General features: G+C 41.2%; 1 protein-coding gene across 2 annotated transcripts in view; it reads right to left on the bottom strand.

Annotated features, from left to right (window-relative positions):
* The window catches only part of HSD17B4 (hydroxysteroid 17-beta dehydrogenase 4), a 106,837-nt gene that overhangs the window by 67,354 nt on the left and 12,741 nt on the right, over positions 1-26,742 (bottom strand). The window contains exons 5-11 of one of the 2 annotated variants that reach the window (XM_032799676.2): positions 24,625-24,646; positions 24,471-24,517; positions 23,500-23,584; positions 21,863-22,050; positions 15,586-15,677; positions 13,223-13,247; positions 9,884-10,012 (exon numbers count right to left, since the gene is read on the bottom strand). In XM_032799676.2, coding sequence (XP_032655567.1) covers positions 9,884-10,012; positions 13,223-13,247; positions 15,586-15,677; positions 21,863-22,050; positions 23,500-23,584; positions 24,471-24,517; positions 24,625-24,646 — 588 coding nt within the window. The remainder of the gene's footprint in view (positions 1-9,883; positions 10,013-13,222; positions 13,248-15,585; positions 15,678-21,862; positions 22,051-23,499; positions 23,585-24,470; positions 24,518-24,624; positions 24,647-26,742) is intronic. The other variant, XM_075067170.1, reaches the window with a different exon arrangement.

Genomic DNA, 26,742 nt, shown 5'->3' with positions numbered 1-26,742 from the left:
ATTCAGGCATTGATGAGTGTTTGCTGGCAGAAACTCAATCTGGATAAAATCAGTAATCCCAATACCAAACAGTCAAAAACAGCTCTCCAAAAGCTTATGAGATTGGCTTAAAAAGAGATTTTTAAAAATCACTATTTTCCTCCTTCCTGCTGATTTTTTCACTCTTAGAGGAAGCTATTGTCCTCCTATTTGTGCATGATCCCCGCAGGTACAAAATTTAACCTTAGAGAGTAGCTTAGCCTCAACTCCCTTGGAAACAATGCAACGTGGTGGCCATATTTGCTGGAGGCAGACTATTGCTTCAGATCCAATGGGAAATGGTGGCTAGTTTGAGTAAAGGCAACCCTAAAGTTATTAAAAGGTTTGTTTGTGCCTCTCTTAGGAAGGGGGTGTGTCTCTCAAATGTTACTAGAATCTGCAAATCTGGGGGTGGTTTTGTTTCCCCAGGAGCTGCTAGCCAACCATAGAATGCCTCTCCCATTTGCCTCTAGCTAGAAGACCAAATCAGTTTTTCGGATGAGAATCTTGCTACCATTATTCATGCTGATGTTCTCTTAAAATGAGATTCCTGATATGTATTTTATATGGAACTATGCATTAAGCATCCGGAGACTTATGCTGGTACAGAAAGCTGAAGCCCAACTTTTAAGTGGTGCATCTTGGCTGGAGCACGATACCTGTGCTTTGGGAATCACTGCTTATTGGTATCTGGATGAAATGCAAGGCTAGTGATTTGGGGACACCCCCCCTCGCCCCCCACTGTAAAGCCCTATTTCAGCAGTGTAACACTAATGGCAAAAAAGTGAACATCATTCTGGGATGTATCAGCAGGAATGTTGTAAGCAACACACAAGAAGTAATTCTTCCACTCAACTGATTATGCATCCAGTTCTGGGCGCCACATTTCAGGAAAGATGTGGACAAATTGGAGAAAGTCCAAAGGAAGCAACAAACATGATTAACAGTCTAGAAAACATGACCTATGAGAGAAGATTGAAAAAACTGGGTTTGTTTTGTCTAGAGAAGAGAAAACTGAGGGTGCCCATGATAACAGTTTACCAGTACATAAAAGGTTCTTATAAGAAGTGTGAAATATTGTTCTTTGAAACCTCCAAGGACAGGACGAGAAGCAATGGGCCTAAATTGCAGCAAGGTAGGTTTAGGTTGGTCATTAGGGAAAAACCTCTTAACTGTCAGGGTAGCTAAACACTGAAACAAATTGCCTAGGGAGGTTGTGGAGGTTTTTACGAACAGGTTAGACAAACACCTGTCAGGAATGGTCTAGTTATTACTTAGTCCTGCCTTGAGTGCAGGGATCTGGATTAGATGACCTACTGTGATACCTTCCAGTCCTACACTTCTACGATTCTAAATAGCCTGGGATCAGCCTATTTGAGATACTTGTGTCTTTCCATGCATTACTACCACGGTTGTGGTCAGCAGCAGCATCTGACCTGGATCCACTTTGAAAGGGCAATTGGTAGAGCATTCTCAGTTAGGGGCCCTCAGCTTTGGAACTACATCCTCTATTGGGTACTCTCCAATCAGATTTGTTCATCTTCAGAGCACATTGCAAGGCACATTTATGTATTCAAGCTTTTGGGGGTGAGGGGAGAGAAAGAGGGCTTGATGGAGGTTGACTTTTGTGGGAGGACTTTTGTAGGGGGTTGCAGGGTTTGTAATTTGATTAACTGTTCTTTAAATTCACAGTGAAGACATCTAGAGCGTGAGATATGCCTGTTAGTCTGGCACTGAACTTCTTGAGATATTTATTGCACAGTACCAAGTATAAGTTAATATATATATATTTTTAGTATGTTTTTCATGACTCTTTAAAAACAAGATCACTTTTAAAAGACACTCTTCAGATGTCTGAAAGGCTTTAAGTAAGCCACAAATATCACTGCAATCAGATGTGAGAATGGAGGGTGCTTTTGCTTTGTTTTTAAAAGAACACTATATTAAAGAAAGGATCAATTTCAATGTTATGAACAGTTTGCTCACTAAACTTATACAGTGAAGAACCCCACAACTGGCCAATATTCTTCCCATTTTCTGAAAGTACAGCTAAAGCAGTGTGTAACTGCTGTGTCTCAACACATTAATTCACTTTAACCTCCACTGACCTGCTGCTGCCTGGCATAGGAAACAGCAGTCCCACCTACAGCATTAGATTTACAGTGATATTTTAGCAATTGACTAGACATGACTCATTCCTGTTATGCAAGGTTACATTTTCAATGCATCCAACCAAGACTCTGAGGAAATTAGATTACATTAAATGTCTGATATTTTATATTTAAGTGTCTTGTGAATGTTGTTATCATGTGAATTAACAGATTGTCAAATTGAAAAAGACATTACTACATCAAAAACATTAAAATTAACACATATTTCAAGGTAAACTACTTTGTATTATACAATAATTAATTCTTACTTCAGAAGAATAACTGTTTGTTTCTAGCTGTATTCTTAGCATATGGCTGGCACTCCATAAATTAATTTTGTGTGTGTATACACACACACATATACATATAAGGTTTAAAGCATATTATTTAGGTTGCAAAGTCAAGCTCTTGAAAGTTAGAAGATGCCAGATTTATAGTTGCTCATGCAACCTTATGTCTGCCCCGTCCAACTCTCTCTCCACCCCCATCCAGAAACTTGGGAGCTCCTGCACCATCTGGTGTCTCCAGAGAATGGGGACAGGCCACTAGGGTCATGTGCTAAGCCACAGGATAATCAGCCCAGTTCTGCCACATATACACAAAGCTGAGAGTTAACTAACATGCTTAATAAAAAAAAAAAAAAAAAAAAAAAAAAGTCATTTGTATTTAGCAAAAGGTGTTTTGTAAAAGTGTTTAGCTGTGCTGTGGACACACCTTTGCAGACCAATTCTGTAATCTTACTGCCTTTCCTCTCACAATCTCATCCCAGAGTGTGATTACCCACTTTGTTGTACCATGCATGGAAGCAGACAAAGCTCTTTGAGGCTCAGACATGTGCCAGTTAGCTATCTTGTGAGGTCACCACCTTACTTTTGGGTGCTGTAAACTTAAGTTAAAAAAAAAAAAAAAAAGATTGCCATGTAATGACCCTTAGAAGGAAAATATTTCTACCCATGCAGTAGCTCAAAGACATAAATTAATCCGGAATTTGAGTGTGTTGCCTGAATGGCAACAAAATTTTTCATGTTGAAATTATGTCATCATCCTTTTGTTCCTCATAAATTGGGTGTGGGAGGAGATTTTAATGCAGCAGAACAGAGCACTTAACTTCACTGAGGTTACATGGGACGTAAGTTAGCGTATATGATCTGATTCAAAACTTAGGGCTTTTTTCTTTTCTTTTTTAAAAAGGGGAAATACTGTTCAGTGTATAAATAACCAGTAAACAGGATATCTGAAATCTAAACTGGTAGGAGGAGAACTCATGGTCCTTGTCCCGTACACCAAGGAAGACCAGGCAGCCCCAAACCCAGAACCATGCAAGGTAGACCCCCTACCCTCTCCAGAAGCATAAGGGCCCATGTGGCACCCTCGTACCCTCTAGTAGGGTTGGGAAAAGAAATCTTCAGGATGGAGCCAGAGAAACACAAGCTGATAAGATCAAACAAACAAAGGCAGCATTAGTAGCAGAGGCCATTGGAAGCCAGACATTACTAGTATCAGATGGCTTTCTGTGGTTTTTGCTGATCACATACTTTCCTGTCTGCTCATCAGCTGCCAGCTCCAGTTACAACCCACCTTCTCCCTCCCAATCTCTACACCAGGAATCGGCGACCTTTGGCACACAGCCTGCCAGGATAAGCAACCTGGCTGGCAGGGCTGGTTTGTTTACCTGACGCATCCTCAGGTTTGGCTGATCACTGCTTCCACTGGCTGAGGTTTGCCGCACCAGGCCAAAGAATAACATTCTGGCCACTGCTTCTCGCCGCCCACGTTGGCCTGGAGCAGCGAACCGCGGTCAATGGGAGCAGCGATCGGCCGAATCCTGGTGGGCCGTGTGCCAAAGGTTGTCAATCCTTGCTCCACACTTTGGTCTCATTCAACAGCCCTCTACACTCCTCTCCTATGTCACCTTCCTCCTCTGACTATTCTTTCCTACACTCACTTACCCTGACCCGTAATACATTTCAATAAATAAAATCAAAAGTCTCAGCAATTATTTAATTCAAAAAATCCAAAAAAGGGGGGAAAAAACACAGAAGAATATCATGCTGGCACATCATCAGGCTGTTCACTCTGCTTGTATGTTATATTTCCTTCCCCACTTGTTATTTTGTCTAGCAAGACTGTAAATTCTTTGAGGCAAGGACCATCACGTTTCTACAGAGCCTAGCACAACTGAGCCCTTTGGTCCTTTAAGTAGTAGTGCAACACAAACAAACAACAAAAAGCATGTAGAGGAAAAAGAATTAGTAAGATAGACAAAAGTGATTGGCCACTCCCTGATAATGGTCTGGCTGTTTAAAAACATTACCAATAATTTAAAAACACAAAAACAGCAAAACCTAGATAACCACATCCAGAAACAACTAGACTGCTCTTTCCTTCGGTAACTTGATTTAACCATCAAGTATTCTGAGTCAAATTAAAACTGGAAAAAAAAAAACCTTTCTAAACACATTACAGAATGGTGGAAGGCAAATTGGGAAATTTTTTTTACTTAGAATGATTTTAGAAAACCCAGATTTGCTTTGCCTTATGAGATTATCTCTAGTATGTGAAGCTCATCTGAGATAACACTCCCCGCAGTTATTCACAGAATTCAGTGCATATGCACTAGGACATTGATCCAGCAAACCACTGAAACGTGCTTAACTTTAGCATATGCTTAAGTGTTTTGCTAGATTAGGGTCTAAATGAATTACTATCCAAGTAATAGGTACTGAATATTTAATTTGTTTATATTAAAAATTAATGAGTTCCACTAAGAGTTTATATTTGTAAAATAATGTTGTTCTAAGAAGTCTACAAAAAGCATTTTTGTGTGTAATAGCTATACAGAAACCACAGCTAACTCATGCCAAAATTGTAGACCCAGTCCTAAAGATTATTACAAATGTAAGGAAAGTTACCTTTCAAATGACATGTTGCACAAACTTCAACCCCTTATAATCTAGAAGGAATTAAAGTCAGACCACTCGTTCAGAATTCCCCAATTATTTTTGTGCTGAGTCAACCGTCACATCTCTGATTATGGGACAGTCTTGCAAATTAAAGGTAAATGTTTTAGCTAATTGGTATTTTTTGTAATTGCATATAATTTTTAGTACATAATTGCTTTTTCACAGCATCCAATTACTTAAATTTATATTGGTAATAGTTTTTAATGAAATCTTTTGGGAGCACTTGAACTTGCAGCTATACAAGGCACTTTTTTAATGCAAATATTCTAATTAGTTTCGCTTCTTTAACAGTTGAATGCCTTTAGGCACTAAAAAGGGGATTTTCACACTAGGAAAAAAACTTTCTGGGAAAATACTGGGGAAAAACTTTCTAATGTATCATACTGAAAAATTAAATTTATTGATCTATCAAATTTCTTCAGAGTTTTCTTTAACTCTTTTGCTAATTCTCACAGATATGAGAGATTAAACAAGGGCTTGTTCTCTCATTCAAAGACCAGCTACACCTCTATCTTGATGCTACTGAATTTTTTACATAAAACAGTCCTTTTCATAACACCACACTAAAGCAGAAGATGGCATTGGGGTGTGACAGAAAAATTTTACTGAGATCTTCAACTTTAGCAAATGCAATATAGTTAAATACCAACAGGGTACATTATACTGCTTTTTGTATCCATTTCTCTTATTTCGTATTTGTCCAAGTGAAATACCTTAAAAAATATATTGTATGCATTATGCTGATTTGCAGGAGAATTGAAGATCATACAACTTTTTTGGAACACCAATGAATAAATGGTTTTCTGCTCATCCAGGAATTTCTAGGTTTAATAAATTTACTTGTGTTAAACAATAGTACTTTGGGTGAATACTTTTTTCCATCAATATAAAATATAAAATATTAAATTCTGTCTGGTTTAGACTGCAAGCTACTTAGGGGGGAGAAGTTGTGATTTTCTGTGTTTTGTATAGTGCTGAGCAAATGTATGGTACATAAGAACACAAGAATGGCCATACTGGGTCAGACCAAAGGTCCATCTAGCCCAGTATCTGTCTACCGACAATGGCCAATGCCAGATGCCCCAGGGGGAGTGAACCTAGCAGGTAATGAGTAAGTGATCTCTCTCCTGCTGTCCATCACCACTCTCTGACAAAACAGAGGCTAGAGACATCATTCCTTACCCATCCTGGCAAACAGCCATTAATTTATCCAGTTCTCTTTTAAACACTGTTCTATTCTAGCCTTTACAGCCTCCTCAGGCAAGGAGTTCCACAAGCTGACTGTGCACTGTGTGAAGAACTTCCTTTTATTTGTTTTAAACCTGCTACTCATTAATTTCAATTGGTGGCCCCTAGTTCTTGTATTACGGGAACAAGATGGGTACTAAATAAATAGCTGTACCAATCTGAAGGGAAGTTATAAAAAGCAGTGTGGCAGAAGTTATAAAATCAATGTATAAGCATGTTAAAATATAGGTATTACCAGCTCAAGGAGGGAGATTTGACAGGGCTGGGACTGAACAAAAAAAACAATCTCACGTGGCTCTCAATAGCTCCTGCCTGCTTTGTATTTCTGAAGAAGGTAAGAGAAGTGATCCCAAGAAGAAAATGACATGAGATCAGCTGGGGAAAAATGTTACATAGACTAGTGTGGTGTCCGAGATAAGCTGTGACAAGGCCAGACAGTAAGTTGCTGCAGTAGCTGAGGCAAGAGATGACCAAGGCATAAATGTGGGCTTCTACAGTAGGAGTTATAAGAAAGACACAGATTCTGGAGCTAGCATAGGGCAAAAGAACAAAACGATTGGTGAGAGCTTGTATATTGGACAGAACAAGAGCAGTCAACAGCGACTGACTCTGCTGAAAGTAGTTCCAGGAAGAGAGCACAGAAAAAGTTCTTGGACAAGGACAGGGGAAGGTCATTAGCCATTAGTAAGAAATATTTCACTGGAGTGGTTGGGGAGAAGCTAGGGATCCAACAGAGTTTTTGTCACAGGGTGACACGGGTCATTTAAGAGGAAAGAGGCCAGTGACTAGTCAGCTGACTCCTGACTGGGGCTTAAAGTCGGCACTTGGCCCACCTCTCTAGAGGGGAGAGAGAACTGGGACTCAGAGCTGCCTTTGAGCACAGATGGAGTCAGTCAGAAAAGGGGCAGAGGAGAGCTGCCTGAGATGCAGAGGAAAGAGCAGCAGAAAAAAGAGCTGACAGGCGTTGCTGGGAGAGAGCTGAGTTTGGAAAGAGAGCGTTAACTGTGAGCTGCTAGTGAAGAGCTTGAAGGAAAGTTCGGAAACGAGCTGAGTTTGGAAAAGCAGAAGATCCAGTTTGACACAGGAAGCCAAGCCCACAAGTAAAAAGTTTGCTGTAGGAGGGTGCATCACCCAAACAGAGACAGGACTGACAGGAAGTGAGGCCTTGAGGAGTAGAACACAGCAGCCATGGGAGTCCTTGGGGCAAAGACCTGAGTGAAGGATTGCAGAAAGTGAAGTCAAGCCTCCCTACCTGAGGGTGGAGAGTGGTCCCTAGATCAGGGGCCAAAGGAACTTAGAACAAAGCACTGCTAATGACTCTTGAGCCGATGACTTGCTCATCTCTCTCTGGAGGGGGAAATGGGAAAAGCCTGCTATACGCATTTGTTTATTGGGGAAAATGGTTTTCCTAACAGGTTTTGGGGGAAGTACTGCACTGATGTATATGAATGTGTTGTGCCCAGAGATAAGCTTTATACCAGACACTAAGAAACTATTTTCCTTTCATGGACACAAGAAGGGAAATGCACCTGTCGTGCCACAGGGCCACTCTATAATAGCGTTATTTTATTTCAGTTAGATGTTCATAAGACCATTATGAAGCACCCAACCCTGCCCAAGGTGGCTTTAACAAAATTCACACTGTCAGAACAACATTCAATACTAAGAGAAGAAGAAAACAAAGCAACAGATATACATATCACACTTAGGAAACTTACAAGTAATGGAAAGAAGGAACATGATTGTTGGATAGGCAGATGGGGGGCGGGTGTCAAAGGAAATTTCATTCTGAAAAAGATATATAATAGGCATTTGTAGGATGAGAGAAAAAGCCATCCAAGAGAGAGAGAGTAAGACAGAGAGAAGGATGAGAGTATGGGGGAAGAGAAAAGTCAGAAGATGGAAGGGCAGGTAGAACAGAATGAGGGATTGATTAGAGGTAGGCAGCAGGAAAGATACTGGAGTGAAATAGCAGAGGCAATACGTAGAATGAAGGTTAGGCAGAGGGACGAGAGCTCTTGCTGCAGAGTGCCAATTCTGGACCTGAAGAAATTAGTACGCTCTTTGCCAGAAAGGGAGGAGGAAGAGGAGGAGGAGGAGGGACAGGGAGCAATACTGGAGAAGGATAATGTGGTCATCATAGAGAAGAGCTTTATAAAGACCAGGGTTGAGACAGTGACTAACATGGTACATAGGGTCTGGAGCTGCTGGTCAAATCAGGAAGCAAGGGAGATGAAGCAAGAGGCTGTGGAGTCAGGCTGATCATCAAAGGGAAGCTGAAATTGCAACAGATATAGCAATCTCCTGCAATGTATTTAGGATATATTACTGCATCATTGTGGGTTAGGGATTGTATGTAATTCCATGGTGGAAGATGACCACAGTTCCTTCAGTAAGAACAATGGGGAGTTATTAGGCATATTCACTCAGCTTGCAATACCTCCAGAGAACCACCACCACCATTAGAGGCTCACATATGCTAGCTTCAATTCTAGATTCTAGAGAGATCATCAGACAAAGAAAGGACTGTGTTTAAATTGATTCATGCCCTTCTTTCTGATCCAGCAAACGGACAGGACCAGCTGTCCAATGGGGGCCCAATCCTTCTTGGGATTTTGGAAGGACTTTGGCCTACGGACGCCCCATAAAGACCGATGGGTGACCTCTAATAAGCTGTTAGCAAACAGAGAAACTTTTATTGTTTTTAATATGTTTTCTCTGTAATGTTTTCATCTTAAGAATAAATGTGCTTGCTTATAAAGGGCTGCTTGGTAAGTTATAACTGCCAGCAATGACGTTCATAGCCTCTGAAGAGAAGGCAAAATGCAGACGCTGGCCTGTTCAGGCAGTCTGACTTTCTGGAAATAAAGTGCAGTGCAGGGAACTGCGCAGCCTAGAAAAGCCCATTAGGGGAGAAGAGAGATGCAGGTCTCTGTCCAAGAGAGGAGTTGGGAGCCTAGAGTGGATGCTCTTGGTGAACCACAAAGCGGGAATACAGGTGCAGTTGCAGAATTTTGACAGAAGTGATCAAGGATAAGGAGGCTGGGGAAATTGCAGCCCCAGTGTCATGCCAGAGGGTCCCTAACCCAAAAACTTTTCCTTACTTAAACTTTCAAGAGTCACCCAAGATTCCAGTAGTGAAGGGAATACATTCCTTATTAACACATTGCTCCTACATGCACTGGTGTACAACCAAGTATACAATTATCTTAAATCTGATTGTAAAACACAGAACTCATAGAAAAATTGAGCACCTTAGCTAGGAAATCCCTGAGGAACAGGACAAACATTCAAAGGCACAGCAATAGCGTTAAAAAGGCCCGACTCTACTAGAAGTGTGTAATGATTTATGGGACACAGCTGAAGAGGAAGTTCACCTGATTCAGCGGACTTTTTTTTCCCCCTTCTAAAAAGCATAAAATAAAAACCTGATGTTTCTATAAAACTCCCTCTTACAGCTTTCATTTCCCCAGACTGTTGTATTATACCAAACACCTCCTTTACCTTGGATAGTCCGGGGCTTGCTGGCATTATCAAAGTCACAGATCTTCTCCCATTTATCTTGCACAGCCTCTGGTGTCATCGGATGATTCTTCTCCCTGACAATGGAACCCAGGGATCGTTCCCAGCGCACTAATTAAACAGCAAAAATGGAAGACATTGATCACAGAGTTCAAGGTGGTGGTCAACAAGACAAACTGCAGAACCCTTCAATTTCTCAGTGTGCTTTCTGAGAGATAATTAAAACTCATTCCAACCCTCCCAAAGGAGAGAGAAAACTAGGTCAGAACCTCTCTGATCTAACTCACAAGTGCCAGGTAGTTGAATTTAAAATGGTCTTTGCCATTAGTTAACACTTAAAGAATCACACCATGACATTTTAAATTCGAATAAAACATGACAGAAATGTTTGTAAATATGATTTCAATTTTTGAACATTACTTTTTACTAGGCAAGGAACACCTGTATCATAAACCAATTTAAAGAGAGTCTATTCAAGTTCTGCTTTCATGGGATTTTGACCACTGGTACTCTCTGAGGCTATCAAAGGGTTTGGGAAGCTGTAGGTGAATCACGAGGGGACAACAATGTTGATGGAGAATGCCAGTGACAGAGAGGGCCAGAGATCAGTGTCTCAAAGCAAGTGATCTTTAGCATCCTGACTCAAGGAGATACTTTCTGGCACAGACAATCTTACCAATAATCATCATGTTTCCAATCTTCCTTTCTAGAGAAAATTTTGAAAAAGGTTAAAATGAAGCCAGTGCTGGCAGGAGCGGCGCCAGAGTTTCTGGCAGCCTAGGCAGAATATGGGGGGCAGCATTTTGTGCGCACCCCATGGAGCGCGTGGCAGCTTCCGGTTCCGCTCCCATCGCGACGCCGAAGAAGGACCCTCCACCGAAATGCTGCAGGCGACAGCAGCAGTCATTGAGCTGCTCAATTGCCTGCCACTGTTTTCTGCGGCACATCGGCAGAAGGTCCTTTCTTCAGCGGCACGACAGGAGCGGAACCGGAAGCTCCCATGCGCCCCGTGGGGAGCGCACAAAATGCCGCTCCCTGAATCGTGGCACCCTAGGCAACCACCTAGGGTCGCCTAATGGAAGCGCCAGCCCTGAGCACCAGGATGCTATAAATTTCCTTGACTACTACGAATCCATCTCAGCTTGGAAATGGCAAGGAAGCTGATCTCACTAAATTTGACTATCTTTTCTTGGTGATGGACAATGATCGAGTTTCCATGTTGACATTCTGAGATCTATCAACTGCCACTGCTACCATTTACCACGATTTGTTACTGAAAAGTTTACAGATGCTGAAGGACTAGACGGAGCGACTATTGCAAGACTCCATTCTTTTCTCTTTGACAGGAACCAAAGAGTACTTCTGGGTGAACAATTAACTGCCTCAAGAACTATCTCGTGAAGGGGCGGGGCCTCAGACGGAAGGGGTGGGACCAGGGGTGGAAGTAAGTTACATTTCTTACCGTTACAGTCCAAACACAAGCAACCCACCTCGCCTACCTACTTCATGGATCCCTCCCATTACATGACTTATATATAAAAAATAAAAGCTACTATTACTACCAGTACTCTCTGTAATAAAACTTTACTATTGGAATAAGCCTGAAAAACTGAAAACTCACTATCACATTTTTCTCCTTGTCCTCCCTCCTCCTCCTCCAGCCAGGCTGCCCAACGGATCTTGCCTCATCCAGGAGACAGAAAAGAACTGCCCGGCTTTCGTCACCGCCCCCACAACAACTGTGAGTGAAATCAACAAGGATGCCAGAAATAGCCCTGAATCCCACAGAGTGAACAGCTAAGTTTAAACTGTTCCTATGCAAACAGCAGGCTACCTGGGGAGGCTTCTCCCTCAGTCAGTCCCCCTGCTCCCTGCGACAAGCTAGAGGAGAGCAGCTGCAGCCCCTGCTGAGTGTGGTGGGGCGGGGGGGAGAGGCGGGGAGAGAAACCGATGTGACAGTGAGTTTTACCCTTCCACTGGTTTCTATAAGCTATGGATTTAAGCTGTGCAGTCAAATGCCTATTGTATTCTGCCCCTGCCTTCATCTCACACACACACCCTCCCTCACTCCCACCAACAACCCTGAGTGAAATTAACAAGGATGCCAGAAATAGCCCCAAATTCCACGGTTCAGACCGTAGAGCGAACAGCTAAATTTAAACTGTTCTTATGCAGGCAGCAGGCTACCTGGGGAGGCTCCCCCCTCAGCCAGTCCCCCGCTCTCTGCTACAAGCTAGAGGGAAGCCGCTGCAGCCCCTGCTGAATGGGAGGGTCGGGAATGATGAGCCTAGCCAGGTGGGCAGCCTGGCTGGAGGAGGAGAAGGGAGAGAAACAACAAACAAATGTGACAGTGAGTTTTCCCTTTCCAAGCTTTTACTAGCTTTGAGTTTGAACTTTTTGTTATGCAGCCAAAAGAGGTGAAAGTAAGCCAGTACTGTATGCTGCACTATTTGCCAGTATACTACTGCTCCTTTATTTATTTTTTACCGGCATCCCGTACCAGCTTACTTTCATCTCCGTGTGGAGGGCACTTCAAGGTTCTACCTTGTCCCTTATCCTGTTCAATGAGTATAACAGGCTGCTAATGAAAAGAAAATGGCTTAGGGTCCATCTCATTAGAATACTGGTCAGAGCTGTTCAAAAAAATTCAAAGTATTTCAGCTAAAAACAGGGACAAATTTTTCAGGAAAGTTTTCAAAGGAGAATCTCATTTTTCAACCAGCTCTAATGTGGCTGATTCAGCCACATTAGAGAATCTTTGCACATTTTTAAAAAATAATCGTGCATAAGATGACTAGAGGAAAAGAAAGTTAAAGACGTTTATACACTGAAGTAAATTGTCCTCTTGCTCATCAACCACTGCATGTTGAATGGAGGCCCAGGTGTTGCCTTTACCTTTATTATAAACACCTTTATGTGTATTCACTTAAAGGTGAATGCACATAAAAACAGATTAATAGCATGTGCCTCCTACATATATGAAGACTACCCCTTGTGTTCACACATACTTTTTAGCTCTTGTAGCTAACATTACTAAGCCTCTTCAGCTACTGTAAGTCAATGCAGCTCCACTCAAATCAAGGGAGTAGTGCCAATTTTTACTACATGAGAATCTGGCACACATGGATTATGGCGCTCATTTTGTGTACTGAAATCTGCCTCATCTATTCAAAATATGCAGCCCACTAGAGACCAACAAAATTCTCCCTCTAGAAAAAGCTTTATCAACAGTCATTGTAGAAGAGAGAACGTGCAATTATATTAGATTTTGTTTTTATTAAAAAAAAGAATCTAAATCAACCTACAACACAGACTACTTACATTTACCAATCCATCCGGCTCCCACCTGCCAAGCAGGAAAACAAATCATTATCTGATTTTATCACAGGAATCAGAGTTTTAGTGTTGGAAACAAGCGAAACTATTCTCTAGAGGGCATTTTTATAAGTGACAACAAAGCAACCTGGCATATAATTAATTATAATTTGTGCTATTTTTCCAAAGAACTTTCTACTAAGCGTAGGTGTACTAGCAGTATCAATAAGATTTCAACAGATGTTTGGGAAACAGACAGCCCTATACTGGTGAATCCCATCAATGGCCTGTGTACCGGGGATTATAACTCATTTTACTGTAGAATCACTGTTGGACTCTATGGAACTGCTGCTCACATAGAATGCTCCTCTGTGACAACATTTTGTCTGACTGGCAGAGTCAACGGGGAACTAACCAACATGGCAAGCACCTTCTACAGGAAAGTATTAAAGCACAGGAGCCGACTGGATTCCTAGTCATTTTCTCTAATTAGAGACACTGAAAATGAAGGGAGAAAAGGGAGAAAAAGAAAGGAAAAGAAAAAGGACTGACTGGGCAAAGATATTTAAAAGATGGCACTTTGAGGGGAAGAGAAGAAAGAAAAGCAGAAAATTTGCACACTTTAAACTACAAAAGTCAACATATTCTAAAACTAATACCTCACACACATTTTGTTGGAGGGTTTCAGATCTGTCACACTAGCTTGAGGCCTGCATGTGGCACAGAAACTGCCCTGACCAATGAATTAGACAACTCTCCTTTATACATCATGCATTGCAAGAGAAGGCACAAGCCCATTTATAAGAAATATTTACAAGATGTTAATTCCAAAAATGCAGTCAGCCTATGTGCTGTTAGATGGGGATTCTAAAACATGTCTAAGTGATTTAAGAGAATAAATCTCTGACTGTCAATGGAATTTGTGCTTTTAAGTCACTTGCACATTTCTGAAAATGCCATGACAAAGAAAAAGAATAAGCTACTGACACCAACAAGCAATCTTTAATAAAAAAAAAAAAGAGGCTTGAAGAGCATGCCTCAAAGCACCCCAGAATCATAAATCTTTGATCCCATCTGGAAGTTGGTCTGTGTGCACCTGTTTCACATATGAATTGTGTAAACTCCCCGCTTTCTAAAAAAAAGGACTGATGCAACTACACCAGCCATGACAATAAAACTAGTTCTTTTCTAGGATTTTGATTTTTGGGAGAGATGCAAACCCACACTTACATGCACCTATCCTACACAAAAAAAATATAATCACATCAATTTTAGGCTGGTGAAGTAGTAAGAGAATAATTACAGATAGAAGTCAGTCACAAACATACGAGAGATACAGCTGTGCTGGAAAATAACTGTGCTCTTGTTTCTAAAGGGATAGTATAAAACTTGAACTATATTCCTTTTTACAAATGGAGTTAGAACTAGCTTCAGGTTCTAGAGCTGATGCTCGATTCTTAAAATAAAGCCAGTTAACTATGTCTGCACATTAAGAGAACATAAAAGGGATCCTGTGTATAGTCCAGGAGTAGGCAACCTGTGGCACGTGTGCCGAAGGCAGCACGCAAACTGATTTTCAGTGGCACTCACACTGCCTAGGTCCTGGCCTGGGTCTGGGGGGGCTTGTCATTTTAATTTAATTTTAAATGAAACTTCTTAAAATATTTTAAAAACCTCATTTACTTTACACATAACAATAGTTTAGTTATATATTATAGACATAGAAAAAGACCTTCTAAAAACATTAAAATGTATTACTGGGATGCAAAACCTTAAATTAGAGTGAATAAATGAAGACTCGGCACACCACTTCTGAAAGGTTGCTGATCCCTGGTATAGTCTGTGAATAACTTTTACTCCTAGCATTTATTTTTGGGCAGAGAAATCAAATGTTCTCTACATTTCACCGATCTGTTATCAGAATAAGAGAAAGTAAAGGGTAGGAATATGGCCTGGTGCACCATAAGGGAGAGGGAGGAGGAGGAGCCGGCCAGCGTTATAAACAGACAGATATATTCTGTAAACTATCAGCACTGGAAATGTACAAACCTTTTGTCTACATGAGATGGAGCAATATAAAGATCCCCCTCACCGTACAGCTACACTAACAAAAATTAATGCCGCAAAAGAGTATTTTACTACTAATATTAACATTTAACTACTTCACTATTGCCCAGCATATCTGGCATGTGTAACAAAATAAATTTTAGGTGCTACCCTTTTTACTGGGTACATAGTATGCCACTGTTTCATTGCTATCACAGCAGAATGCCACCACTTCAAAGAACACTGCAGCTCCAGAAAAGTGACTACAACTGCATTGGGTTACAAAAGAACAAATTACATGTTAAAATGCAAAAAAGTATCACCTCAAACAGACTGCCATTCTCCTGACACTTCTCATGGCAAAGCCAAAGAACTAAGGGAGCCACATACTCTGGTTTGAAAGCATCCACCATATCTGGAATAAATTGGAAAAAAAAACAAACATCAGTATGAATACATCATCATTCAAATACTTTATTCACCAAACCCATCCCCATCATCATTCATTTCTACCCACTTTCTGGAAGGAATGATCAAATTCACTGTAATGTGAATGAGTTGTGCTGCATATCCTTTCCATTTTTGTCTTTGTAAATCTTACTTTGTTTCACTAGCACTAAAACACATCTCTAGCTTGTTCATTTCCCTTTTATTTTTATCTGATATTTATTCATTTGTGTTACAAGCCACTGTCACTTTCCATATTTTTTCCCAATAAAAACTCGCAATGTACACTGCTCTTGTATATAGGGATTGCTACCCTGCACATCACAAAATGTGTTCTTGATTACAAACTAAATAAATATAGGCTATTTAAAGCAGTGGTCTCCAACCTTTTTACACCAAGATCACTTTTTGAATTGAAGGGTAACCCAGGATCTACCTCACCCCTTCCCCGTCCCACCCACTCCATTCCTCCCCACCCACCCCATGGATTGCTCTCCCACAACCTCATTCACTTTCACCAGGCTGGGATAGAGTATTGGGGTTTGGGAGAGGTGTGGCCTCTGGGTTGGAGCCCAGGGGTTTGCAGTGTGGAAGGGGGCTCTCGGCTGAGCCTGGGGGAGGGTCAGGACGTAGTGAGGGGTACAAGCTCTAGGAGGGAGTCTGGGTGCAGGAAGGGGTTTGGGGTGCTGGCTCTAGGAGGGAGCTCAGAGCTGGGGGTTGGGGTACAGCCTTCCACCGGGCAGCACTTACCTCCGGTGGGTCCCAGTCGGTGGCACAGCATTGCTGCCACTAAGGCAGGCTCCCTGCCTACCCCACCCCATGCCGCTCCTGAAAGGGGCCAATGCGCCCCCATGGCACAGTAGGGGGCACGTGGCTCTGCACACTGCCCCTCCCTGCAAGCCAGTCCATGTAGCTCCCCTGGGCCATAGCTCCCCGTTCCCAGCGGAGGCAGTGCCTGCAGGCAGGAACAGTGTGCGGAGAGACACCCCTGCCCCAGCACCCCCAGGGCACGCTTGGCCACTTCCAGGAGCAGCATGGGGCCAGAGCAGGCAGGAAACCTGCCTTAGCGGCAGCCTCACTACACTACCAGAGATCGTGATCAACTGGGAGATCCTCTAAGATCAACTAGTCGATCACAATTGACCAGTTGGCGATTTAAAGGATTACTAGAACAACACACAACTGAAAAACTGTACAGTTGACAATCAATCATCTCCCTCTCCATTCAGTGCGACATACATGATGAGAAAAATCAACAATAGGTTTCATACATTTTACAAAACACACATCCTTCCGCTTAGTATTCACAGGCTATCTTATTAAAAATGCAATACTCTATTCATTTGCCCATTCATTGTGTGTGGAAAGTTAAAAGAAAACTTGTCTTGCAATACTTTGGAGACAGCAAATATTTCAGGCAGTCCACTATAAAATGAATAACAGAATATATCTTTGATACATCAAGAGGAATCTAAGATACGAACTATAATTAAGGCTGTGAGTTTGTCATGGAGGTCATGGACTCTGTGACCAGTGCGGCTTGCCTGGGGACCGCTTGAGCAGCACGGGCAGCTCCTGGGCCAGCCACACCAGCTGTTACTGGGGCTGTCTTGGCCACCGCACCCCACCCCCGGCACCCTCACCCCCAGAAGCTGGAGGACTCTGGCTGTGGGACAAGGCTCAGGGCAAGGGGTTGGGGCACGGAAGCGGGTGAGGGCTCCGGTTGGTGCTTGGCTCTGGGGGCTCCCTGGAAGCAATGCTGCCTACACCTGCAAGCACACTGCCTATGCCTGCAGGCACTGCCCCCCTCCCCAGCTCCCACTGGCCACAGGCGGAGCCAGTGCTCGGGGTGGAGGCAGTGCACTGAGCCAAGTAGGGAGCCTGCCAGCCCTGTCCCCCTTGCCCCCCTCCAGCACCAGCAGGGGTCCCGGGCTGCCGGCTGCCACCCGCCCATCCAGCACCAGTGGGGGTCCCAGGCTGCCTGCTGCCACCGGTCACCCCCGTCCAGCAACAGCAGGCGTTCTAGGCCGCTCCCCCCCTCCACCACCACACCAAGATTTAGTCAGGGGTATACAGTACAAGTTATGCACGTGTCACGGGCCGTGAATTTTTGTTTACCGCTCGTGACCTGTCTATGAGTTTTACTAAAAATATCCGACTAAAATGAAGCTTTAACTATAATCAGCACTGATTTACGTCTCATTTGTTTGTTAGTTACAACCTAACAATGCCCATGATGTGGTACTAGTGGAGGTCTGTTACAGATCACTGAATTAAACCAGAGAACATGAAGTATTATTCCTTAAGCACTTATCTGTAACGTGTGGAAGAAAGGTTGTTATGGGAGATTTTAATCTGGAAGACATTACATTGTTGCAGTTTCTAAAAATTATAGATGATAAATTTCTAACACAAAAGTATTGCACCCCACATGAGGTAATGATTTTGGATCTCACTGAGAGAAATAAAGATGAATTAATCACTGGACTGAAAGTTGGTCATTGCCTAAGGACTAGTGATCCTGATCTGATTACGTTCATTACGGGCAAACAAAGGAGAGTCCTTATCAGTAATAAATAAATTATATATAAAAATATAAGCCCATATACTGCTTCAAAAGAGAAAATGACCCAAAGGCTAAGGAATATTATGACTAAAATTAATTGGAGAAAACTTAAACAGAAAAATGTGAATTACAATTGGGAGTTCTTTTAGAAGAGTTTGTTAGATGGCCTAAAATCTTTAATTCCACGATCTGAAAAATGGCAACTCTGGCTAAAAGTCCAAACTCATTCAATGGAGAAATAATGCAGCAACTAGAAATAAAAAAGCAATATATAACAATGAAAAAAAGGAGAAAGAGATAACAATATAAATTAGAAGCTATTGAGTACACAAAATGGATAAGGGAAATGAACGACATCAAGGAAAACTTCATAGCTGTCAGAGCAAAGGTTGGTAAGAAGGAGTTTTTAAGTACATCAGGAACAAATGAAATCCTAGCAATATCATAGGCCAATTACTAGATGATGATAGTAAAATTGTTAATAATGATGCAAAAAAGGCAGAACTGTTCATACATATTTCTGTTCTGTATTTGGAAAGTAAAAGAATGATGTATTTGTATCACATGTGGATGATGAAGGACTTTCCAGTAATGAAGGAGGACGTCAGACCGATTTTAAACCAGGAAGCCTGGATAACTTGCACTCAATGGTGCTAAAAGACTTGGCTAATGAGATCTCTGCCCACTGATATTTATTTAGAATACCCGGAAAATTCCAGAAGACTAGAAGAGGACTAATGTTGTTCCAATATTCCAAGAGATGCAAGTATAAACTGGTTAGCTTGACATTAATCCCCTGCAAATAATGGAAAAGCTGATGTAGGATTCAATCAATGAAGAATAGGAATATAAAGAATGCCAGTCAACATGGAAAATGTCTTTTCAAACTAACCTGATTTCATTCTTTGATAAAGTCTGTTGATAAAGATAAGTACGCAGGTGTAATACATTTAGACCTTGGTAAAGCATTTGACTGAGTACTGCACAACATTCTGATTAAAAAATTAGCACTATGCAATATCAATAAAAGCACACATTACATGGATTAAGAGCTAGTTAACTAAGAGCAAATGAATATAAGCCATACTTACAGAATGCAGGACTGTGTCCTGGAAAGAAATGACTCTGAAAAGTATTTAGGGTTCACATCGAACAAACAACTCAATGTGAGCTCTAGATCAGTGAGCAGTAGTACGGACATGATTTTTACTTCTCTATAGAGAGACAGACAGTATACTACTGCGTACGGTTCTGGTGTCCAAATTTTAAAAAGAACGTTGAAAAACTAAAGAGGGTGCAAAAGAGAGCCACAAATATTATTTGATGGCTGAAGAAATTGTCTTACAGTGAGTTCTTTAGGTCTTTCAATCTGTTTAACATATCAAAAAGATGACTGAGGAGTGATGATTGCAGTGTGCAAGTATCTTCACAGCAAGGAAAAACTAGATATTAAATGACTCTTTAAGTGGAGAAAGGTATAACAAGAACCAATAGTTAAAAGCTGAAGCCAGACAAATTCAAATTTGAAATAAGGCACACGTTCTTAACAGTGAAGGTGATTAACCATTGGAAGAAGCATACCTATGGAAGCAGTGGGCCCTCTTTCTTTCAGTGTCTTCATATAAGACTAGAAGGCCTTACTGGAAGGTATGCTTTAGCCAAACACAATATAGGCTGAATACAGGGTAAGGTGGGTGAAATTTCGTAGCTTATAATGTACAGGAAGTCAGACTAGATGATCTAACAGTCCCTTCTAGTCTTAAAATCTATGATCATCATCATAGGAAGGCACAGCAGATAAGTTTAGTTCTGCAAAAGAATTATGAGAGACAATAAAGGCAATTCAACTTTCGAGAGACTAACTGTCAGAAGAGATACCACAGGATCTTCTGGAAGGATTCAACGTCTATGTATGCCAAATTTTAAAAGCCTTGCATTGGTTTCATACACTTCCATCCTCAAACAGTATGTACCGCTGGGTTTGGCACATGTTAGTTCCTAAAAAGATTGGGATGATGATTCCTTCTGAATGCTTTCAGGGAAAAAGCTAGATATTATTGGGGGAAAAAAATACTTCCAAAGAAATAAAGAAAATGCTGCACTTAAAAAAAAAAAAAAAATCAACAAAACAAAACACTAGTACTTGGGAATTGTGATGGGGAAGCTACACCTCACTGGTAGAAAAGGGGTAAAAAGCAGCCCCAGGGAGGCAGCCAGTTAGAAAGGGGATAAGAGGGGCACCCAATCATGGGCCAACAGGCTCATATAAGGAGGACTGGAGGGCAGAGCAGAGATCAGTAGCTGACTCGAGTTTGAGGGGAGAAGATCAGGCTCCTAACAGGAGGAAGGAGTGCCAGCACCTGGGACAGAGCAGTGCTGCAAGCAGAGACTGGGAGAGCTAGAGAGAGCTCCTGGCTGGCTGCTAGGGCCTGCAGGCGGAGGAATTGAGGTAAGGGCAGAAGAGGGTGCTGGAGCCACATGGGAAGTGGCCTTTGAACAAAGGACTGCAGCTGCCGCCGAGGGAGTGGCTGGACAGAGACTGTAGATCCCCCAGAAGGGGAAGGGGGGCATAAAGTGTGGCAGAGCCGGAAGGCAGCATCACTGAAGAGGACGCAAGGGTCCCAGAACAAAAGGGACAGCAGCGAGGCACCACAAGAGGAGGGCGACATAGAGAACACAGAGCTAATTCCCATGACAGCCGGCAGGAGGCTCCACAGTGATCAGTTGTACCCCGTCACAGGCATCAAAAACTGATATAAATAGCCAATTTCTGAAATGTTTAAAAACTGGGCTTGCAGTTCCTTATATTACACAAAGTAGTACATTTTCTGGAGACAGTTCCATGGCCTGTGTTTTGCAGACTACACCATCATAATGGTTCCTTCTGGCCTTAAAAATCTATAACTCTTAGTGCTCCAAGTTTTGCCTACCTTCCTCTTATGTGGAGACTAACAAGACCAGTCTAAGTAACTAAACTGCATCAGAAAAACTTCAACCAATCCAAACCTTTGACCTCATCTTTTCATTTATTTATTCACCATCATCTTCAAAACCCTTCTCAAAACATTTTCCTGTGTAGTCTTTCAGACAGTCTATTAGTATAATCCAGTCCAAATTTAATAAGTATATGGTATGTAAAGGGTGCATTCCGCTAGTTGCCCAGCATCTTATGTCAGACTTATCTACGTTCTCTCATCTCCTGTTTTAATTTACTCAGGTCAACTTTGTCTACTCCGTATTTTGTGAAACATGTACCACATTGCAAACAAACAGTAATATTACAATAAATGCAAACACCACAAATACAGTCCTGATCCAATACCTACTGAAGAAAAAGGGGAAATGAATAAAGCTACAGTGACAAAGTTTCAGCGCATAAAATAATACTAGTGAATTATAAAGTCTGCTAGAGCTCTCTGCTGATGTCTTACTTCCTTACAGCACATGAAACTGGAAAGATCATTTATCATAAATAGACAAGAAAAGAGTTTCTGAAGTGTAAAGGAATGTAATGTTTCAATTGGTGAGAAAACTGGTTGTGCTCCAACTTGCAAAGACTAATTTCTCAGAGAGCTCAAGTTACTTACCCTGTGGCATGACAGTCTGAGTCAGCCTCGACCCAGCAGTAGGTGCAATTGTGTTACTGTGGATGTTGTATTTTCTGCCTTCAATTGCAAGTGTATTTGAAAGACCCAAAAGACCAACTTTGGCAGCACTGTAGTTTGCCTGACCAAAGTTGCCATATATTCCAGCAGCTGAAGAAGTCATAATTATTCTTAAAGAGAAGGAAAAACAGAAAATCAATAATTTCTAGAGGATGTCAGGTTATGTGTTGCAGACATTTTTGGCTTCTGACAATTACACATCCTAAAACCATGGGGATGGTAATTCTGTAACATCTCAACATGTCAAAATGAATGTTTGAGTAATTAAGAAGCAACTTTTCTAATATGTTGGGGTGATGCCAAAAATACTGAAGAGTAATGCAAGGGGAATTACAGGTGCTCAGCACCTCTCAGGATTTGGTCTTATATTAGAACAGAAATAGCAGCTTGCAACCACTGGCATAATGGCACAACTGTTTTGTAAAAAGTGGGGAGGGCACTAATGGAATGTATGTTTGCACTTAACCACATACTTCATATGAAGATATTTTTACATTTTAAAAATAGCTTTGACAAACAGAAAATTTTGCTAAGTTGAAAACTGTTTTCACTCACCCCCTACACAATCAATAGCACTACTCACATGCTTAAAGTTAGACACAAGTTTAAATACTTGCCTGACTCAGCGCCTAATGCATGTCACATATATGTCTCCTTTTAGCAGTTAAAAAAGTCTCACCATAACCAGTTCTGATTCTGATCTGAATTACACGGAGTGTGCATCCACAGTAGCTGCACTGACTTAACGAGAGTCACTCCAAGTTAACACAAGCGTAACTGAGATAAGAATCTGTCTCAATGTCATTCCCAATCGCTACATCAACACGGTTTCACCATCTTCAGCCCAAATAAAGGTGCTTTGGTTATGTTAAGAGAGTCAAGGTGAGAAAAAGCTAAAAAGTGTACAGAAGCAGACATTCTGCAAGTAACACGTTTCTATACATTATGTGAAGATACATTTGGTAAATAATATTAACATCATTTGGCAATAAACAAAACAGAGCAAGAGAAGAATTGTGTTATATATACAGGGATGCAGTCCCCAAAATTATGCCCAATAAGTGATCAAATGGCCACTATATGCCATTTTGATCACAGAATGAAGCACAAACTAATTTAATCTTCAGCTTGCAGGTGGATAGGACTAAACAGCCAGACTGCCAAAACACCAGGACAATCATTACATAGAATAGATATAAAGGTGAAAATTATAAATCTGGATGTAATGTGAACTGACAGCACCACATCAGCTTTGGGAACACACCAGGCAAAGTGCACACAAAAATCTTCACAATAAATCTGGAGATGTTTATTGAAAGACAAAAAATAACTTAAAAAAAAAACAAAACCACCAGTTGTTAGGATCTTATCCACAGTGTGCACGTAGGAGAAGGCAGGAAACAAATGGATGTCAACCTCACACATTTGGACATGAAGTGATTATTTCCTTCCCATTGACTAAAGCGGAGTGAGAATTATCAAGTAATCCATTGCAGCATCAGAAAGTGTGTGTCAATCTACTGTTTACTGATGAAAAAATTAACCTTATACAGTTTTACCTTCCAAACTTCTGATTTTTCATATGATTCCATGCAGCTCTGGTGACCAGGAATGACCCCTTCAAATGAACTCTATGAATTATATCTACAATCAAATTAGTTGAACAGACATTTGATCCTTTTCTCTTTTGTGGCAAAATAAATATGCAGTTTCTACTTTCTCCAAGAAAAAAAAAGGAAGAAGCCTAGTTAGCTTCTTCTCACTTCATTCACACTCAACTAGTTTAATCACAGTCTGGACATCTGCTTTGCATTTTTTAAATCATTTTGAAATGTTATGGGATGGGCATTTGAACTGACTAGGCTGGTCTTCTCCCTGCTCCCCTTCTTGTCCTGTGTGCAGCTCTAGCACATGGAGCTCATGGTATCACAGACCCCTTGTGCTTAAGCACAGCCATGGGCTGTCTTTTTCTGCAGTTCCTGCCTCTTACTGGCAGTCTTTTGGGGACTTATTGGATGCTCATTCCCCATCACTTCACTGAGGGGTATTTGCTTGCTGTCCTGTTCTGACTGCCATTGGGCACTGCAGCTTCACACCACATTTCCCTTGTTATAGGTTTTGGGTGTTGTCTGTCTTTCTGGACTGCTGAGGGTTTCAGGGGTTTCTCTGGGTCACAAATGCATTTTTCCCACATGGAAAAATTGGTGCATGTTTCCCATGTGGGTTTTTCCTGACAGCCTTAACCAGAAGGTCTGTTTTTTATGAGTGCTTCCCCCCACCCCCTCCCCGGAGATGGGAGCGACATTTGCAGGAGTCCAGTGTGGATTGCAACACTGATCCAATGTGAAAGCTGATAACAAATTAAGCATCTTGGGCTGAGATTTGCAGGCCAAGTGTGAATCTCTAAGGTCAGGTACAAACACACACACCCCAATCTGTGCCCCTCACACTCTCATGAGGATGGTGTGGCATTTACTTAGCGTCTAGAAACCTTCACTAGTTAAGTCAACTTCGAAGTTAATCAACTTACCCCAGTCTTCATCACTTATCCTAGCAAATGAACGGTCCCTCAGAATCCTAAATACATTGTCAGGAAAACAAAAAAGGAAAGTGAACATGTATTTAAACAAAAGGATTAGAATATGGTACAACAATGGGGAAAAGCTACCTTCATATTTACTTACCCAGCATTGTTTACAACAATATCTGCAAAGAACACAAAAACACCACATTTTAAGTATGAATGAGTATGAATCTGCTTTAACTCTGCTCCTGCCTTCAAAATCTAGGTTACAAACACACACATACAATTTTTTATAACTGTTAAATAGTCACTCACTCATACTGACTAGGGCTGTTCCAGAATTAGGAAGTGCATGGCTTTCCTTATGTTTCAAAGTATTTTTGGACATGTAGTCCCAGTCTGCCACAGGCTGCAGTGAAGCCTCATAAGTAGACGCAGGTGTTGAGATGACAACACTAAGCACTGATGGGAAGGTGCCATAAACCAGCCCCCTTCCTCAGTGACATCATGCCCAAGTTTGTAGTGATGAGATCACCCAGATCAATGATGCTACTTGATTCAAATTCTGAACTACATGATTTATGGTAACATAAAAGCTGGAATGCTCCCAAACTCAAAGTGAGTGGCACAATGGACAAAGAGTCAGAAAGCCTGTAATGTATCTCAGACCACACAACCAATAATAAGGCAAGAAAGAGAGCTTCTGAACCATCCACTTAGTTTTTCATCTCTCACTGCCTAGGTTTCCGTTCTGCACATGCAACCCTGAGCATACAGGAACGTGGATATCAGGTCAGGAGAGAGAAATATACAGAAGGGAAAAACTGTATAGTTTAAGGGGAAAATGAAACACAGAGGGAAAACAGAGGGAGAAGATGGAAAATAATAAAAGGATTGAAGAAAACAGTAGAAAGAAGGAAATGGCTGGAAATAAAAGGAGAGAATGAAAACAGAAGACAGAAGTGGGAAGAGAGGGCAAGAGAAGTGAAGAAATGAAAGAAAAATTAAACACACAGCTTAATGCTTTGTAGAGTTTTATTTGCTTTTGTTCTATTCCATTGCTCAGCTCTGACCAAATACCATTTCCAGGTACTCAGCCAAAGTAAAAAGGTTAGATAATGATTATGCCTTTAATACTGGCAAGCATTTCCAGAACAAAAACTTTATTAATTAAGAAAACGTTTGCGACCTTTTACTCTCTGTAGCACCACAACAGTCTATTCTTCACTAAGAAGGCAAAAGTAAAGAGAATTACTCAAATGTTACTGAGCATCTTTAACTCTTCATGAATCTCTTCAACATTCTTTCAATTCTGTTCATCAGAGATTAAATGACTAGCAACATAATGTCACAGCAATAAAAAAATAAACAGCATGATAAAACAAAACAAATCAAAGTTCAAAGTTTGCTCTCTATTTATGGGTATCAATAATTCTGTTTTTTAGATATACCAGAGCAAGTCAGAACTATGCTTCCTTGCACTATCTTCAGCAAGAAGGCAAGACAGATGTGGAGCAGACTGCATTATTAAAAGCAAACTTAAAACAGAGCCAAGAAAAATGTGAAATGATATCCACTTCCTTTAAGACTGCATATACTGTTTTAAGGAAGAACACTGAAAAAAATCAAGATTTCAGGAACAAGTCAGCACGCTTTAGAAGTGTATTTTTCTCTGTCTTGGAATGCAAGTTCTCTTTTATCCTGGAATAACGACAAACTGAAATGACAGTCCAGCCCAGAAAATGGATCATCATAGATTCAGTACTGCTAAGATGTCTGGGTTGCTCTGTTCACTTTCCAAGGTGTAGGTCTAATGTTTTGGGTATTGTTCTACGATGACAGTTGGCAAGTGTCTGGAGTAATCTTTGAGAGGACAACTTGGTGATAAAATAGAGGGGACTGATCTTCACAGAAATGGAGATCCACTGGGGAACTATAAATAATGGCAAACCATTATTTGCCAACTAACTTTAGAGAAGACCTGTAAGGAAGGTCCAAAAATTGGGTAATAACTTGAAAGACCATATTACCTGACGTATGCTTATTTTTAAGTGGAGAGGCCCACTGGAGATAGTTGAATTCTCATTTGTTGGCTTCTGTTTTGTTTGTTTGTTTTGGAAGGGGAAGATGAAGAGCGATCTGTATAAACAAATTCAGCTTCTGCTTTTTTTTAAATCACATTCAGTATTTATATTAAAAGAACAACAATCACCTTCAAAGCCAGTCAGTTTCAAAAAACTAAATCATACAAGTTCCAGGTTGTAAAACTTCTCCCAAG

Source organism: Chelonoidis abingdonii, chromosome 6, assembly GCF_003597395.2.
Source record: "Chelonoidis abingdonii isolate Lonesome George chromosome 6, CheloAbing_2.0, whole genome shotgun sequence".
Lineage (NCBI taxonomy): Eukaryota > Metazoa > Chordata > Testudines > Testudinidae > Chelonoidis > Chelonoidis abingdonii.
This window is presented reverse-complemented; position numbering and strand designations above follow the sequence as displayed.